The 17,587-nt window shown below is 35.9% G+C and overlaps 1 protein-coding gene across 1 annotated transcript in view; it reads left to right on the top strand.

Annotated features, from left to right (window-relative positions):
* Positions 1 to 3,944: 3,944 nt before the first annotated feature.
* Positions 3,945 to 17,587, top strand: part of LOC148299879 (protein unc-79 homolog) — a 58,953-nt gene continuing 45,310 nt past the window's right edge. Inside the window, exons 1-7 of the mRNA XM_088275542.1 lie at positions 3,945 to 4,217; positions 6,403 to 6,551; positions 8,072 to 8,254; positions 9,510 to 9,666; positions 10,097 to 10,298; positions 11,590 to 11,772; positions 15,770 to 15,841. Coding sequence (XP_088131668.1) covers positions 3,984 to 4,217; positions 6,403 to 6,551; positions 8,072 to 8,254; positions 9,510 to 9,666; positions 10,097 to 10,298; positions 11,590 to 11,772; positions 15,770 to 15,841 — 1,180 coding nt within the window. The 5' untranslated portion in view covers positions 3,945 to 3,983. The remainder of the gene's footprint in view (positions 4,218 to 6,402; positions 6,552 to 8,071; positions 8,255 to 9,509; positions 9,667 to 10,096; positions 10,299 to 11,589; positions 11,773 to 15,769; positions 15,842 to 17,587) is intronic.

Genomic DNA, 17,587 nt, shown 5'->3' with positions numbered 1-17,587 from the left:
GTCAATAATGGGTAGAATTGGTGAATGTTATTGTGTGTAAAGTGATCGCTTAAACCAGCCGATGACGGTCTTCAGCCCCGTAAATGCCCAGACTTCCATATTCTTCTTCATCTTTGATGAGATATCAAAAAATAATATGAAAATAACTCCTGTAATTGGAGATAATCCAGATTTTGTGAACAAGTATTTGGACACACTCAAAATGTTGTAAATCTAAGTAGTTTGACAAATACACCATTTGGTTTATGGTAATAGAAATATTTACAAAAAAACTTAATTCAAATGCTTTTTGAATTCATAATAGTAAAATGTAGTTTTACCCAGAAATTCTATGTTTTATACCCTTTTTAATTATCGCTTTAAAAAAATAAATGAATATACAATATATAAATAAATCTTCAAATAATTTCTGCAAAGCCTTGTTTCTGACGATCCAACATTATTCATTGAACGTGTCCATATAGTCAAGTCATGCGGTGAGATTTGGCAGCCCTGCATTACCCGTTTATGAATGCATACTCCGAATGTCGAGTGCATCGCCCCAGTGCACGCAGAGTTGCCAAATATCTCAAGTGCGCGGAATGTGTAAATTACACCTCTAGTTTTAGGAGCTTGCTATGCAAGAAAGTGATAAAATTACATGATCGCTCTGTGCTAGCAATTGATGCTGAAACAATGTATACCAACCACGATTGTGACTCTTATAATCGTCATATTTTTTTCTTTAGCTCCTATCTCTACCCAAATGGTGCATAGGGCACCGCATCTAATAGATAGACAGTTTACTCGACCGTTAAAATTATACGGCGACAAGGTGATCAGTCCTGCTCTCCAGATTCTTCAATATTGGAGTGAATTATAATTAATTTGCCTGCCTTTGTAGTGTAGTGGTTAGCGCGTTTGGCTTCTATACTGGAGGTCCCGAGTTCGATTCCTAGGAGAGACTGAATAAATACTAGTGATTTTTCACTCAAATATTATTGAATGTCACCCATAACTGGTACCTAAAGCGCAGGCCTGATCACCTTGCATTCGTATTATTAACGATTAAAATAATACTGCTTTGATACGTTGCGCTGCCCTATGCATCAATGGGTGCAATAAGAGTTAAAAGAAGAAAAATATAAATATAAATTTTGTAAAAAAAAGGTTATACTATGTAACTCAGATAACAACAGATTACTGAATTTATTGGCTTGAATTTTTGTTCTAGTTTTTACGAGAATTGCAAAATGACTAGCAACTGCCGATCGTAAAATTACTCATTTTTATATATTTTTTTTTATGAAGAATTTGCCATGGAATTTATTTGACTACTTTTATTGCAGCCGGGTTCGTTTTAATTTGGAATTTGTCATTGTTAAAATTGCGAGCCATCTTTTATAAGATTTATTTGAATAATATTTGGCTAAAATCCGCTTTAGCGAGTAATCCATTTGGTTTTGTAAGGACTTGTTGGCAGCATGGTAACATTAAGGTGGAGACTGACCGGAGCATTTCGTTGTGACGTAACATCGTAACATTGTAACACGTTACGAGGCAAGCATCACCGAGCATCCGAAACTATGGATGGACGCTCGGTTCGCTGTTCTGACTATACGAATGCTCGCATCGTAACGTGTTACGTTACGACGAAATGGCTCCGGTCAGTCTCCACCATTAGGTCTTGACAATTTCCTGTTTGGTTCATTATTAGCAACTTTACTCGAAAGCTGAGGTGAGTTTGTGAAGCTCGGAGGTAAGAAAACTGTTCCATACATTGTATTCATTACTCCTCACTGCAAGTTGTCCGCCTCGCTTAGCAAACGGTTGACAATTCGGATAGTGCAATGACTCAACAATTATCAACTCAAGTGACACCCCAGTATCAAATATTTGTGACAGCCACAAGCAGTTCCCAAAATAATATTCATTCATTCGTTCGAACCCTTATCCGCACCCCAATGGTGCAAAGAGCACTGCATCATATAAATACATAAATGGTGTATAGGGCACTGCATTGTATTGACACAGTGTTATCTTGATCCTTAACACACCAAGGAACGGTGATCTGCCCTCCGCTTCAGGTACCAGTCCAGGGTAATATTAAATAAATAAATATTTGATTGAAAAAACCACTTATATTTATTTGACCCCCTCCCCCTGGGAATCGAACTCGGGATCTCAAGAACGGAAGCCGAGCGTGCTGACCATTACACTACGGAGGCGGACAAATAATATTAAAAATAATATGTTTACACTAATATGTAACTTTGTGTGCGTAATGTTAGGATGTTTAAATTATATTGACCTAGCACTAATACCCAGTAATTGTCATAGTGATGTTCGCCTCCGTAGTATAGTGGTTAGCACGTCTGGCTACCGTTTTGGAGGCCCCTGGTTCGATTCCCCGGGCCTCTAAGTAAATATAAGTGACAAATCACTCTAATATTTATTTAGAGTGATTTATCACCCTGGATTAATACATGAAGGACTGGTTGCCTTGCCTTTGTGGAATTCACGATCAAGATAGCATTGCATCAATACGATGCAGTGCCCTATGCACAATTTTGTGCAGATAGGGGTCAGAAGAATGGGTGAGATTTTACTATTGAGGACTAAGGATTGTTTTTGAAATACGAGAATAACACTAGGGCTTGTTTTTGAAATACGAGGATAACACTAAGGCTTGTTTTTGAAATACGAGAATAAGAGTAAGGCTTGTTTTTTGGAAAAAAGAATAAGAGTAATTTTTGAAATACAAGAATGAGAGTAAAGCTTGTTTTTGAAATATGAGATTAAGAGTAAGGCTTGTTTTTTGAAATACAAGAATGAGAGTAAAGCTTGTTTTTGAAATATGAGATTAAGAGTAAGGCTTGTTTTTTGCAATACAAGATTAAGAGTACTGCTTGTTTTTTGAAATACGAGAATAAGAGTAAGGCTTGTTTTTTGAAATATAAGAATGAGAGTAAAGCTTGTTTTTGTAATACCAGAATAAAAGTAAGGCTTGTTTTTTGGAAAATGAGAATAAGAGTAATTTTTGAAATACAAGAATGAGAGTAAAGCTTGTTTTTGAAATACTAGAATAAGAGTAAGGCTTGTTTTTTGCAATACAAGATTAAGAGTACTGCTTGTTTTTTGAAATACGAGAATAAGAGTAAGGCTTGTTTTTTGAAATATAAGAATGAGAGTAAAGCTTGTTTTTGTAATACCAGAATAAAAGTAAGGCTTGTTTTTTGGAAAACGAGAATAAGAGTAATTTTTGAAATACAAGAATGAGAGTAAAGCTTGTTTTTGAAATACTAGAATAAGAGTAAGGCTTGTTTTTTGCAATACAAGATTAAGAGTACTGCTTGTTTTTTGAAATAGGAGAATAAGAGTAAGGCTTGTTTTTTGAAATATAAGAATGAGAGTAAAGCTTGTTTTTGTAATACCAGAATAAAAGTAAGGCTTGTTTTTTGGAAAACGAGAATAAGAGTAATTTTTGAAATACAAGAATGAGAGTAAAGCTTGTTTTTGAAATACTAGAATAAGAGTAAGGCTTGTTTTTTGCAATACAAGATTAAGAGTACTGCTTGTTTTTTGAAATAGGAGAATAAGAGTAAGGCTTGTTTTTTGAAATATAAGAATGAGAGTAAAGCTTGTTTTTGTAATACCAGAATAAAAGTAAGGCTTGTTTTTTGGAAAACGAGAATAAGAGTAATTTTTGAAATACAAGAATGAGAGTAAAGCTTGTTTTTGAAATACTAGAATAAGAGTAAGGCTTGTTTTTTGCAATACAAGATTAAGAGTACTGCTTGTTTTTTGAAATACCAGAATAAGAGTAAGGCTTGTTTTTGATATACAAGAATAAGAGAAGGCTTGTCGTCACATTTATTTGATTGAGTTGAATTGTTGAGATTGCGCTATAGAAATAGATCCCTGGGAATGGATAGAGCTAATGGCTGTGGGCGCCGGATGGTATGCGTAGCGCACGTACTCACTAGGCGTATTTATGACAGATAATGACTGCCACGGTTGAGACGGTATCTGAACAGCTGGAGCTGGCGGCCATCTTGCCGGCCGAGAAGGCGCCGCAGTCGCTGCAGGAGAGCGAGGGGGACAAGCCCTACGACCAGCCCACGGAGCCGGGCCCCGACGACGACCCCTCCCACTTCTGGCACACCTCCGTGGGCAAGTTCCGCTTCTCCATCCAGGAGCTGCCCCAGCAGCTCCAGTACATCCACCAGCTCCTGCAGGTACACACACATCCTCGGAGGACCACTACTAGACTCCGAGAAGGTGAAGCTCTCACCACCGAGACAGGTCGTGAGCTACATGACTCATGTAGATCTTGAGAGTGAGCTAGGATACAAAGGGAGGTCACAATAGACCTAATATGGTCGCAGTGACATAAAGGATGCAAGATCCCTTGCCTTCATATATAAAAAGGTACACACACGCGTAGCCTTCAGCTCCATTCCTCTCTCTACATTTTTGCATTTAACCACTTAATGCTAGGGTTATTTTTATATTAAGTGTTCACAAAAAAAAAATTCTTAAAATTTTCATTCAAAGTTTATCCACTTTTCAACTAAAATATAACAATTTTGGGCATATTTCATTTTCAATTACGTCTACAACATTTTGTATAAATTCATCGTCGAAAAAGTAAATGAAAAATGAAAAATTGGCATTTAGCATTGAACGCATTAAGCGCGCGAGCGTGACTCGTTCAAAAGTATGAAGCGGTTAATGGGTCATTCTAATATATCTATTTCTCTTTTATTTGGCAGTTACCCAGTGAGAGGATGTTTCTGCCAGTGTCGAGTCTTATTTTTAATTACAAACAAAATAATAATACCAGTTAATAAAAAAAATCATAGTTAAAGGCGTTTAGCTTTATCATTTTAGAAATTATGAGCGCATTAAGAGTTAGAAGAATAATATGATGTGAGGGAAAACACTGGGTCGTTTTTCTGAATGAACTTTGCACGTGACATTTATGTTTGAAATTATCGCATCAGCATAAACCTTCATTAATGCATGCGAGTTATTTTACTGGTTGGGTAATATATCCAAAATTAAACACGGTCATTGGATTGAATTCTACTTTCATTTACATATGATGTGTGATGCGTTTCGTCTTATTAACACATTATCAAACATTGACTGAAAATAATTACAGTCCTTATATATGTACTAACAATAATTGCCATTATTAAGTCTAGGGGTACATATATATATATATATATATATATATATATATATATATATATATATATATATATATATATATATATATATATATATATATATATATATATATATATATATATATATATATATATATATATATATATATATATATATATATATATATATATATATATATATATATATATATATATATATATATATATATATATATATATATATATATATATATATATATATATATATATATATATATATACAAATATATATACAAATATATAAATATATATATATACTTTAGCCTACAGTGGGTGTTTTTCGCGATTAGCGCAAAAGTATTCGCTTTCTTAAAATTGACACGATTTCTAAACCAAATAATATTTTCTATTGAAATTTTCAAAGAAATCATATATGACATTTTATCATCAAAAATAAATTATAACAATAATTTTTAATTAAGTATTCCGTATTTTACAATTTAAGAAGCATTGTAAACTATAAAAAATAGTCTTCCCCTCCGAGGTATCATTCCCTATACAATGCTAATATATTCAAATAATAACATACCAGACAGTTAACAAAACAGTGCGAGCGGTATGAAAAATAGTCCAATACGTGAAATGGCTCAAACTAAACTTGAGATTGAGATCGCATAAAAACTCTAGATTACTGGGGATGCCTTTACAAGCGACACACTAGCCAATCTGGACAAGACATCTCAAATAACGTCAACAGACTATCGCCTAGCACCCAGATAGCAGATTACCCTTCAACGCGTTTTATTTCACGCTGATAACAAACTCGTATATTGCCGTTTCCCGCCAATAACCGACAGTCGACAAAAACGGCATTTGCCGTGTCCCGCAGTTGACCGACAGTCCGCGAAAAACGGCAAATGCCGTGTCCCGCCAACAACGTGTTAATAAGACGAAACGCACTACATATTCAATCCAATATTTTGGATATATTACCCAACAATTCAATATGGAATTCTACCAACTATCTGCAGTTATAATAAATAAGTTATTTTACTGACAATATTGAAAGTTTCTTATAAAATCTTGAAGAGAATCATCCGATTAATTTATTAGTTTTTAAATTGCATTGTTCTCTATATTAAATAAAAGAAATTTATTAAATGACCCTATTGCTGAATGGAAACAGGCTCTTAAGTAGTCAAATAAAATGTTAACCGATTGATTAGTATATTTTGTTGTTGTTTTGCAGGAGTTGCCGGACACAGACAAACCGGATATGCTGTATTACATGTTACAATGCCTGTATATCTTGGTGCTTCACGGAGACGCCTTCACCAAAGCTGCCAAGGAGCACCGAGGCTTCTTCATCTGGTGCCAAGAAAATTTGCTCATCAAGAAGTGAGTTTTTTTTCATTATTTTTAATTCTTTTGCATTTCACAATATATTATAATTACAAGTACAAAAAAATATAATATTAATACACAAAAAATCCCACAAAAGCATGACTTGTGTGTGGATATACATTTTATTTTAGGTTTTAATAAAAGGGCACTGGCAAGAATACAATAGATATCAGAAATAAAATAAAATTAAAATCAAACCTCTGGGAGTATGGCCGTACATGCCGTGCCGAAAAAAACATTTTGTAATTAATCTCTTGTTTTATTTTAAACGAGTAGAGATTGAGAGCAAGGCACTGGGACTAGAGATTAACCAAAGCAAGACCGAGATCATGATCATAGATCGATCTAAGAAGTTTGGTGATCTCGGGAACTGACTCGAAGGTTTAGAGATAATAAACGAGTTCCAGTTCCTCGGATCTCAAATCAGCAATGAAGGAACTTGTGAAGGAGAGATTAGACGTCGTATCGCCATCGCCAAAAGTGCCATGTCTAAGCTAGACAAAATCTGGAAAGACCGGGGTGTGAGTAACAACACCAAGATGAAGCTTGTCAGGAGCTTGGTCCACTCCATTTTTCTCTATGCTGCTGAAACATCCCCCACACGATGGACCGATCAAATTAAGGCTGCAGCAGGCACCTCAGTGGTTGGAGCGCTACGTGCAGCGCAGTCAAGGGATAACTGGAGAAGAGTCATTGCTTCTGCAAGGGTCACAGCCCTCAGCAATGAGGATTAAGACGGAGAAGAGAATATGAAGGATATTATAACAGTACCGAATATGAAGGAAAGGCGACCAGTTCTGCGCGGCTGATCCTCCGGTCTAGGTGGAGAATATATTTTATGGGATACAAAAGACTTAAGAGAAGGAGGACTGGATAAGGGACATCGCTGCTAAGTGCTTTTGATGAATAATGGTTGAGTGGAAATGCGATGACTGACCATTTTCTGTACTGTTCCGTGTCTGTCTGCTGTGCTGATCGGGGTTGTGGGCGTCTGTGTACCGGCCGACGTCGAAATCAGATCTAGCTGACTAATTGAACTAAATACTAATCCCTTTCACTGCCTACACCGGGGTACTTCTAGAAAATTTGGAGATGGACTTACAATCTTGTATTTATTTAGATTGAAATGTAAAACTTGGTTAAAAAAAAATAATTGCTTAGCAAGAGCAGATCTGTCAGGAAGCCTAGATGCTTCTGTATCAGATCTGGGCATGCGGTGGGACAGCTTTTAATGTGTTATAAGAAATAGATCGCGAATAGTAACTGTGAAACGGAGAATAGCACCAATGGCTGCCTAGTTACTATGCCAAATTGTGACGTGGCAGAACGACACAATCCGTCTCGTTTCTACCCTTGACTATTCATTTACGCACCTTTCACCTAATGTGGTATATTGTTTATTTTGCTGCAGAGAAATCATTTGATTTCTTCATACTATATTCTCTGCCTTGCCCCGCTGCGGCCAGAACTGCGCCTAGTTGATTGACCTTCCGCACCCTCGCGTTGGCTTCTAGTTTGTGGAGCGTGTGCAACGCCCGGTACTCGCACATCTGCGAGGTGGCGGTCCCCATCCTGCTGCACTGCATCACCCTGACCGGAGGCTCCGACGTGTTCTGGAGACTGATCCAGGAGGAGTTCCATCACACGGACTGGAAGGTCCGCTTCACGGCCGTGGAGAGGGTCACCATCCTCACCAGGTGAGGGAATGAGAACAGCGCATCTTCGTATGCGTACTTATCACACACTGTGTCGTCATCACCTCGACCCGAGTTATTTTCATTTACTAGTATTTATTAATTTCATACATAATTATAATTTTAAATTTACAGTAATGTGTCCTAACTGGATTTCCCTGTGCCGAGGGCGTATTTTACAATGCTTGTTTGGTAAAATTTTGTTAATTTTTTCATCACCGAATAACACTTTCTATTTTTTGTCTATCCACCCCTTTTGAATTATTACTAGCTGTTATTTAATATTTTTATGGATAATGGTAGTAGGTTATGGAGCTTTATTTAAGAATAGTAAAATATTTTTTTTGACCAAACGCAGTATAGATATGATGTTGTTTGATGTGTTCTTAATCTTAATTTTTTTTTTACAAAAACATAAATATTTGTGTTTTTTTTTCATTATTTACAAAAATACTTGAATTTCATATTGTTCCTGTGAGCCCAAGTGGCTCATTATTAGAAATAGGTATCAAATTATGGTAGAGTGGGATTGAACCGAGAAACTCTGACTCAAGAGTTCGCGACACTAACCACGGGACCACAGCCTGACACTTTTTTTATTATCCATACAGCACCTTATAAGAAGCCGGTGTGCGAGCATTACGTTGTCAATCTGCAGTTATGGATTTGAAACACGGTGATCGGTTTAAATAAAAGAAGAACATTTCCACCATCCATTCTGATCGGTCCAGTTCTACTGTTCCGGTTGTAGCATGAAATTGGTCATGGATCAACTAAACCGAGCGGTTTAGTCATTGACATAATTGGTTGGAAGTTATTTTATTCATTGTTTCGGCATTCACTTTGTGGTAAGACATGATGAAATTGTAAAAGAAAATCACTTGTTTTTTACCATTTGAGTTTATTTTACTATAACGACTAGTTTTGGAAGCTATGCTTCCATCTTTAGGTTTAAATATAAACGAAACCATAAATAATTATCTGTTCTACGAATAAAGAGGGGGGGGGGGGGTAAGTTAGGAGGACGGGGGTTAGTCAGGGGATGGAGTTTGAAAATAAAGGAAAATTTTAAAGCAAAGGTGAAATTTTTTAAAACAGTTTTTATTTCTTAATTTATTATTAGAATTTAGACCTGAAGATAGAAGCATAGCTTCCGAAACTTGTCAGTATAATAAAATAAACGCAAGTCGTAAAAAACAAGCGTTATTCTTTTACAATTTGTTTTAAGTTAGTGAACAAGTTTCCTCCTCGTTGCAAGGTTCATGGACTCCACTCCGCTGAAGAACGTGCTGGCTCTGCAGACCGCGCTGGCCACGGCCTTCTGCTACCTGGTGTCGAGTATGGACGATGCCAACGTGTACGTGGCGCAGAGAGCCACCCTGTACTTGGGAACTATTCACGACCACGCCATTAAGGTATTTTCATCCATCTTCTTTTTAATTTAACATCTCAACATACATCGAGGAATGGTAGATTAAATATAATTCTTACGGCTCTATTTCGTATGTCTTTTGTTCAGGAAAATTTCTTTGTTGCGAAACCCTAGATGGGCATTGAAATCTGTCCCACCGCATTCCCAGATCTGGTACAGAAGCATCTAGGCTTCTCGACAGACCTTCTATTGCAAAGCAATTTTTTTTGAACTTGCGTTGAAATTGTGAAATTTATTTAAAATGTAAACAAAATTGTATCCCATTTTTACTGTGAATTTACATTTAAAAGCTTTCAATATCCCTGTCACTGCCGGTCTAAATAAATACAAGTTTGTACCCCAGATGGGCAGGCGGGAATGTATTGTAGCAAAATGGATAATTTGCAAGGTAACAATGGTGGGATGTGTTCCAGTCCCTGATAATGTGCCTGGAGAGCCAGTTCGACTTGGTGATTGTGGACCGGCCCATGGTGCTGCAGTCCCTGTACCAGCTTCACAATTCCCTCAGCGACAGGAAGATCCTGACTTGGGACTTCTTCTTGAACCGCTTCGACGCCTTGTTTCTGGAGTCCCAGATACACATGGAGAGAAACGGGGATATCTCGTATCTGAGAGGTCAGTTCACCGCCTCTTATTACAGCAAAACCCCCTATAACGTTGAGTTAGGTACCGCATTATCAGAAGGAGTGTTATAACTGGTCATTTAAAATGAGCATACAATTTAAAAACATTCCCATTGATAAACGCGGTAACTATCTCAACGTTATAAGGGGGGGTTTACCGTAAATTATGCTGTTTTTTTATCGGGATGTATCGCATGCGGGAAATATCTCGTGGGATAGCCATCAAACTGGCCGTGCAATGCTTTATAATTACTACTCACCCTCATCCGCACTTGATGGTGCATACGGCACTGCATCATATTGAAGCGTTGTTATCTGTCTGGAAAACTTGGTCTAATGTGGACTTAGGGTGGGTGAGTTTGTGAAAATGCTGGCTTATCGGGAATGTGGTTAAAAAAGAATAAGTATGAGTGTTTCCTTAGAAAATACAATACTGTACTTGCATATATTGTTAGCTTGAGAATTCAACAGAGAGTAAATTGCTCAAATACCCTTACACAAAGGAAATATACATACAGTGGAACTTCTTATGACAAACATAATTCATTCCAGCATCTTACTCGTAAAGCGAAACATTTTTTCCCATAGAAATCAATTTAAAATACGATAATGCGCTCCATGCCAAAAAAATACTCTATTAAAAAAAATTATAAACATTTATTCAAATAAAATTACTTTTAAATTGTGAAGGTGTGTAACAACTTGGAAAACAATTAATTTGAAAAAAAAACCCTTATCCGCACCCCAATGGTACATAGGGCACTGCGTCATATAAACGCATTGTTATCTTGATTGTTTACACATGAAGGAAAGGTGATCAGCCTTCCGCTTCAGGTACCAGTCCAGGGTAATATTGAATAAATATTACAGGGAAAATATCACTTATATTTATTTTACCCCCCTTGGGAATCGAACCCGGGACCTCCAGAACGGTAGGTGAGCGTGCTGACCGTTACACTACGGAGGCGGACAAAAAAATATGAATTTATGATAAATAATCAAACTTTTGAACTAGAAAACTGTCAAAAGACATTTGTTTTTGCCGACCAGTTAGTGAGCGCAGAGTTATCCAGTGCAGAGTTTTCTGACTCTCCATTAGAATTGTTAAAAAAGGGAACTTGTGCACAGTAGCCAAACATGCGAGCAATCAAATGACTTCTAATCGAGTAATATTCTACTAACAAAATAAAATTTCCCATATTGTTATGGGAAACTTTGTCCATGTGAGGTTTTTCTCAACTGGTCGAGTATCCTAGCGGTATGGTCCGTTGTCTTCCGAACAGATCTGAGGAACAACGAGAGCAACAGCGAGGCGTTCATACAGAAGCTGAAGCGGGCCCAGGAGGCCCTCTCCCACTCGGACTCCTCCGTGAAGACCCTGAGCGCCTCCTTCGGCACCAAGTGGCCCTACAAGCGCACCATGTCGGCGCCCGCCACCATGCTGCCCCGCCAGGACACCAAGATAGGTAACGTATCCTCACTCATACCCCATCAACATGCACTCATCCACACATTTGTTATTGGAACAAATACAGTGAAACTCTATCTATCGTTTTTAAAGAGACCTATTGAAATAAACTATGAATGCGGGAAAACAATGTCAACGAAGTCAATACAAAAGGAGATACGATCGAGTAAAGATACCATCCTCCCAATCTGCATTACCATTAGTAGGTGGCAATTTCAATAATACAAGTTTTAGATGTTAATAAATGTATTTATTGAAAAAAAATACAAAATTGAACAGAACCCAAAGATCTTCAGACCTCTTCTGCTGTATCCATCACACAAGCTTTCGATAGTCTGTATCCCACACGTTGAAATATTGTCTTCGAATGTAACAAAATTCAGAAAATTAAAAAAATAAAGTAAAAAAACAGACAAATTATATCAATTATGCAGCATAATTCAAACGATGAATGCGGTAAAATGGTGGATAGAAACGATCGATGCGATCTATTTTTGTATGAAATGAATTCGGGGTAGAAGAAATAAACGACACATCCGGGAAAATGATTATTCGAGGAACGATAGATAGAGGTTTCACTGTATATACTTTGAATATTTTAATCACTAACTTTGTGGATCATTGTACATAATATGTTTATTATTTGGAAAAATAAAATTACTTTGTATTTTGATCCACTCACTTTTATTATTAAAACCAACTAGTTTCGGCTACAACAGGGTTTGTTATAAAACAAACCCTGAAGAGGGCAACACCTTGTTGCCAAAAAGTTATTTTATTTCTCCAAATAATATAAAATATATACTACACTAAATGTCAAACTTTTTACTAAAACAAATTGTATTAAAATATCATTGAAATACAATGTAAAGCAACTTTTCATATCATTTCGACGTATTATATCTGCAAAAAAAGGTGCCGGAGTGCCGTTCCACCACGTCACATGAAAAAAAGTGCTGTATATACATAAAACAAAAGTAAAGTTAACCTTTCTGAATTTGGTTTTAACAATACCGTGTGTTGACAAGTTTCACTGTTCACAGGTCAATTTATTAGCTATTTTTAACGTTTTAAAATTGTTTCGAGCTAATTTTAAAATTGAAAAAAAATAAAATATATCAAGTCAAACTTGCATTACCTTTTGGCTCAAAGCAGTCGCCATAACTTTGTCTCTTACTCGCGTACAAAGTTAAAAGGTAAATTGACCTGCGCTGTAATCTACAGTTGCGGGGTTCATTTCCATAATTGGCCAATACCCAAATAATAAATTTAGAGTACTAAGTATATTAATTCAAACATAACCTCAATATTATTAAATACACAAAAGCTGTTTGGTGTTGTATTGTGTTGTGTCATCACTTATTTAGTGAAAATTAATTTTTATGATCAATATTAATCACTGTTTTATTTTCCATTTTTTGTTTATCTATCTTTGCTATCTTAACTTAACTTATATTAATTTTTGCTATCTTAACTTATAGCATTGGAACCTCTAATAACACTTCAGGATACAAAGAAAAGTAGCCCAAGTTTTTTATTTCATACAATCTTAAGTCAATTACGCTTTTGGGAGTATTCGGTTTTTCTGCCTCGTCCATTTAAAATCATGATTTTTCTAGTATATTACTATCGCCTCCATGTGCTTAAAATAAATGTAAACGCAACCTAATTTGTTATTTGATGAAATTTCGAATGACAATATACATTTTTTAAAAATTAAATTTCTCTATACTTTTTAATTTTTTTTTTAAGAAAATTATTTTGACTAGTTACGCATCACTGGAAAGGAAGGGTAAATGTTTGATCACTCAAGGCTGGTGTTGGTGAACAGTTTTTTTTTACATATTTTTTTGTAAGTATAATAAAGCGGTGTAAATAAATAAACTTGGAAAATTGATCAATGATTCAATCATAAAATAGAATTTTTATAAATGTGACATTGTATTATTTTGAGAATGTGATGTTTGTGTCCTTTGTGTATCGGTGTGTCGGCGCATGAGGCTTTTAACCTTTACTTTCTCATGTGTGCCATGGAAATAAATTATGTATTTTAATGGAAAACACGGAATGCAGACTTAAAAGGTATTCTGAGAAGAATACCTCTGGAGAAGAATTAACACCTTAACGACCGCATGTAAATATACGCTTATAACTGCACGCATCGTCAATTTTGTCCAAAAATTCACCCGCAATAAACATCGAGGCGAAACCGTGTATATTTTTAGAGTTTTCTGGAATTTTTTTAAACTCCTGGAGTTCCGCAAAAGCTCTGATTGTTTCGTGGAGTGTCAGTGTCTGACCGGTCCATATCATCAACATCCCCATCAGAATCATCTTCAGAATCACTCAAAACTATTCGCATAACCCGAGGACCTCTTATAGCTTCTCTAATTATTTCAGAACCACTCGGAATCACTTTCCACTTCTTTGTCACTTCTCTCAATATCACGTAATATAATATAATATAAGATCCTAATCTTCTAAAAAAATATCCAAACAAATTCGGTCGAACCATAAAAATTTCACTGACACTAAAGATAAGTTGGGGTTTAATTTATGAGTCATAAATTAAAGCCTGAAGAGGGCAACAGGTTGTTGCCGAAACTAGTTGGTTAATAAAAATGTGAGTGGATCCAAAAACTTTCTTCTTTTTTCCAAAGTCTTTTTATTTCTCAAAATAATATATCAATATGATCCACAATGTTAATGCTTTCAATATTCAAAACTAAAGATAAGATTTGAAAGTGGCCGAATCCCGCTAAAATTTCAGTCGTACAATTTTAGAAATGAGATACAAACCTTCGTGAAGTCAACTCGTAGCCATGAAACAAACCTTTTGGAATGAACAAATGTCTCGATTTACACAATAGATGTCATCGAGTTTGACTACTTATAAACCCGCGATAATGCGGGACCTGTCCTTAGCGGTCAGTTCAAATTTCCGCGCAAATGCGGGGCCGGTCGTTGAGGTGTTAATGTGCAAACTTGTATATTGTTTCCCCTTTCAGGATAGTGACAGAGCCGCTGATAATATCCATGAAGACAACATTGCGGGAATATAGAAAAAAAAACAGAATATTTTGAAATGTTTATTACTACATATTATATTAATATATATTCTTAAAAAGATACATCTTTCATGCAACAATTAATTAATTTAAATAATTAAAAAAAATCACATCGAATCCAACTTTACATGATTTATTGATTCGGCATTAACTTTGTAGAATGACATGTTGATTATTTAAAAAATATTTTTTACTATGTACCTGTAGATTAAAACATCTGTTTCGATATCATTTTCGAAATTAGTCGTGTGTGATGAAATAAAACTCATCGAGTTGTATTATACAAGTGTTTAGTTATAAAAAAAATACAACTTTATTGACTGCTTTAAAAATAAAAATAAATCCGTTTTAAATTTTGCAACTGCTTGACACAGTCTTCGGCACAGTATGACTGTCACAAAAATAAGTACATAAAAAAAGTGTCAAAATTATGTTTTGGTTCATATTAATGATGATACATTTTGTAATTTTACACAGTGAATGCCGATTTAATTGCTAAAAAAAAAATCATTCCACAGTTTATTGAATTTAGACACCAAATAAACTTTTTTATAATCCTAATTATACCACTAATTATTAATATTTTATTATTATTTGATTCCGTTTAAACACTAGAGACCGTATATCAAATGCTTCAACACAGACGAAGCATCTATTTGTATGGAGGAAATATGGAGGACAGGGCTTGACCCGGCACTGGCTGGTATATCATTTCAGACACGGTGTAACGTTCACCATTCTGCCCTTTATTGAGCATCCATATTGCCTCGATTCCTAGAAGTTCGATATACAGAGTACAGTCACCGAGGAGGCAAAATATTGTAGAGATTTAGTTAGAATTGGCAACGATGTAGACGCGTCGTAAGACATGAGTTGCGAGCCACTTATTGTGTGAATATTAGCGGTGACATTTCTGTTTCCGGGCAGACAAGGAGAAGGTGTACAGCCGCCAGTACTCGGCGCCAATACTCAAGAGGAAGAGTTCTCGCTTCGGCCTCGGTCAGTCACCACTCTGTCCCGCCGGCCTGGCTAGTCTAGTTTAGTCCCGTAGTGTAGATATAATCCCTTTATTTTGTACGCAAGCAAACTCGAAAAATGCAAGCAGAAGTTACTCGCAAGACTGTTCAAATTACCTATTCACATAGTGCAGGATTCAACGTTCAAACCTCAATTTCTATGGACTGAGAGTTGAAATCGTATCGATGTCAAGCTCAAAACGTAGCTAATTTTTAATATTACTGACATCTGTGGATATAATACTGAAAACACAAATAATCTTTTGATATAGTCATGACAAAATTGGGCTATGTCAATATCTGGGCGGCCACCGTAATCAGACAAAATATGTCTGCATCTCGCTCGCACTGCGTATCGCATTACTTTTTTAATTATTTACATTAATCTTTTTCTTTTCGTGGTGCTACTCCGTGCTGAAGGTTGGCAATCATCATGGCAATTTGCCTGCAGCCGCTCAAAACAGTAACTTAGTGCTACAGTGAAACCACTCAAGTTGTCAAGCCAGGATACATGTCTTCTTCCTTTGCTGCGTTTATCTTCCACTTTGCTTCACTTTACTCGGTATTTCTCTCCCCCCATAAAATGGCCAAAGCTCTAGCTTCATTTTCTTTATAATGTCTAAAACTTTTGTCTCATGGAGATTTATTTTGAAGCAATTACATATCAAATTAAATGTTTCCTCTTATTTAAATCTTAACATGTTGATTGCCATCGCAATTTTCAGAATTCAGATTTTTAATAATTTTTTTATAATTATGCGAGTATTTTCTGTTCATTTATTAATAAATTTTCTGTTCATGTAAGCCAGCATTGATTTTTCGTTCTCTTCCCATGCGACATCTATCCATATTAGCACTGATAAACTAGGATTTTTTTCGTAGCTGCAGAAATATGGCAAGTAAACACAGTACAAGATAACTCCTAGTCGGCGTCCTAGCAATGAACGTAATCTACGAGTTATCTCATAGTTGACAGTCAACGTGTTTACAGTATAATTAATTGTTTGACTGCAGAGTGCTTATAACTGCGGAGATGTTTCTGAGTGCAAGTAAACTTTGAAGTGGTTTTGCGAGTGAAGTTTTGTAAAAGTTCCCGAGTTTGCTCGTGTGTTTAGACACTGACACCGTATAGTTTAAGCTTGTTCCTTAGGAGTATATTTAGATGGTATCTTGACCCTTTTAGGTACTTGGGTTTATGGTGCAGTTCTGTGTGATTCGGGCCCACCGCTATACTAAAAGTGAACACTAGCAAATACCTTGTTCGAGTCACACATGATTTTAGACGACAATGATTATATAAGTGCCATATGATAGTAGGAAAAGTAGTATCTGATCAATGAAACAATAAATAATGACTGTTTAACCTTTCCCTAACGGTGCTAAAAACTTCTACATTCACCGGTGATACGTATTTTGTACAACAAATGAAAATATGGTTTAAAAACGTTACTTTGATTGACCATAGTTGAAGTTTAAATGTAATAATTTTGTAATGTTAGCTCTGGTAAGAATCTGAAAACGATAAAAAAATACATCGCAAGTAGTTGCAATAACTAACGTAGTGACATGACCGCCGTGTATGACTACTAAACTTGCAACAACATATGCGTATACGCAAAGCACGCCACACGAAACGTTTGTGTATTGGTGATTTTATCCATGATTTTTTCACAAAGTATTTATTTCCGTTTCTGCAAATAAATAACTTTATATTATAATACTTTCATAA

Source organism: Brachycentrus maculatus, unplaced genomic scaffold, assembly GCF_059751285.1.
Source record: "Brachycentrus maculatus isolate JH-2025_06_01 unplaced genomic scaffold, ASM5975128v1 h1tg000911l, whole genome shotgun sequence".
Lineage (NCBI taxonomy): Eukaryota > Metazoa > Arthropoda > Insecta > Trichoptera > Brachycentridae > Brachycentrus > Brachycentrus maculatus.
This window is presented reverse-complemented; position numbering and strand designations above follow the sequence as displayed.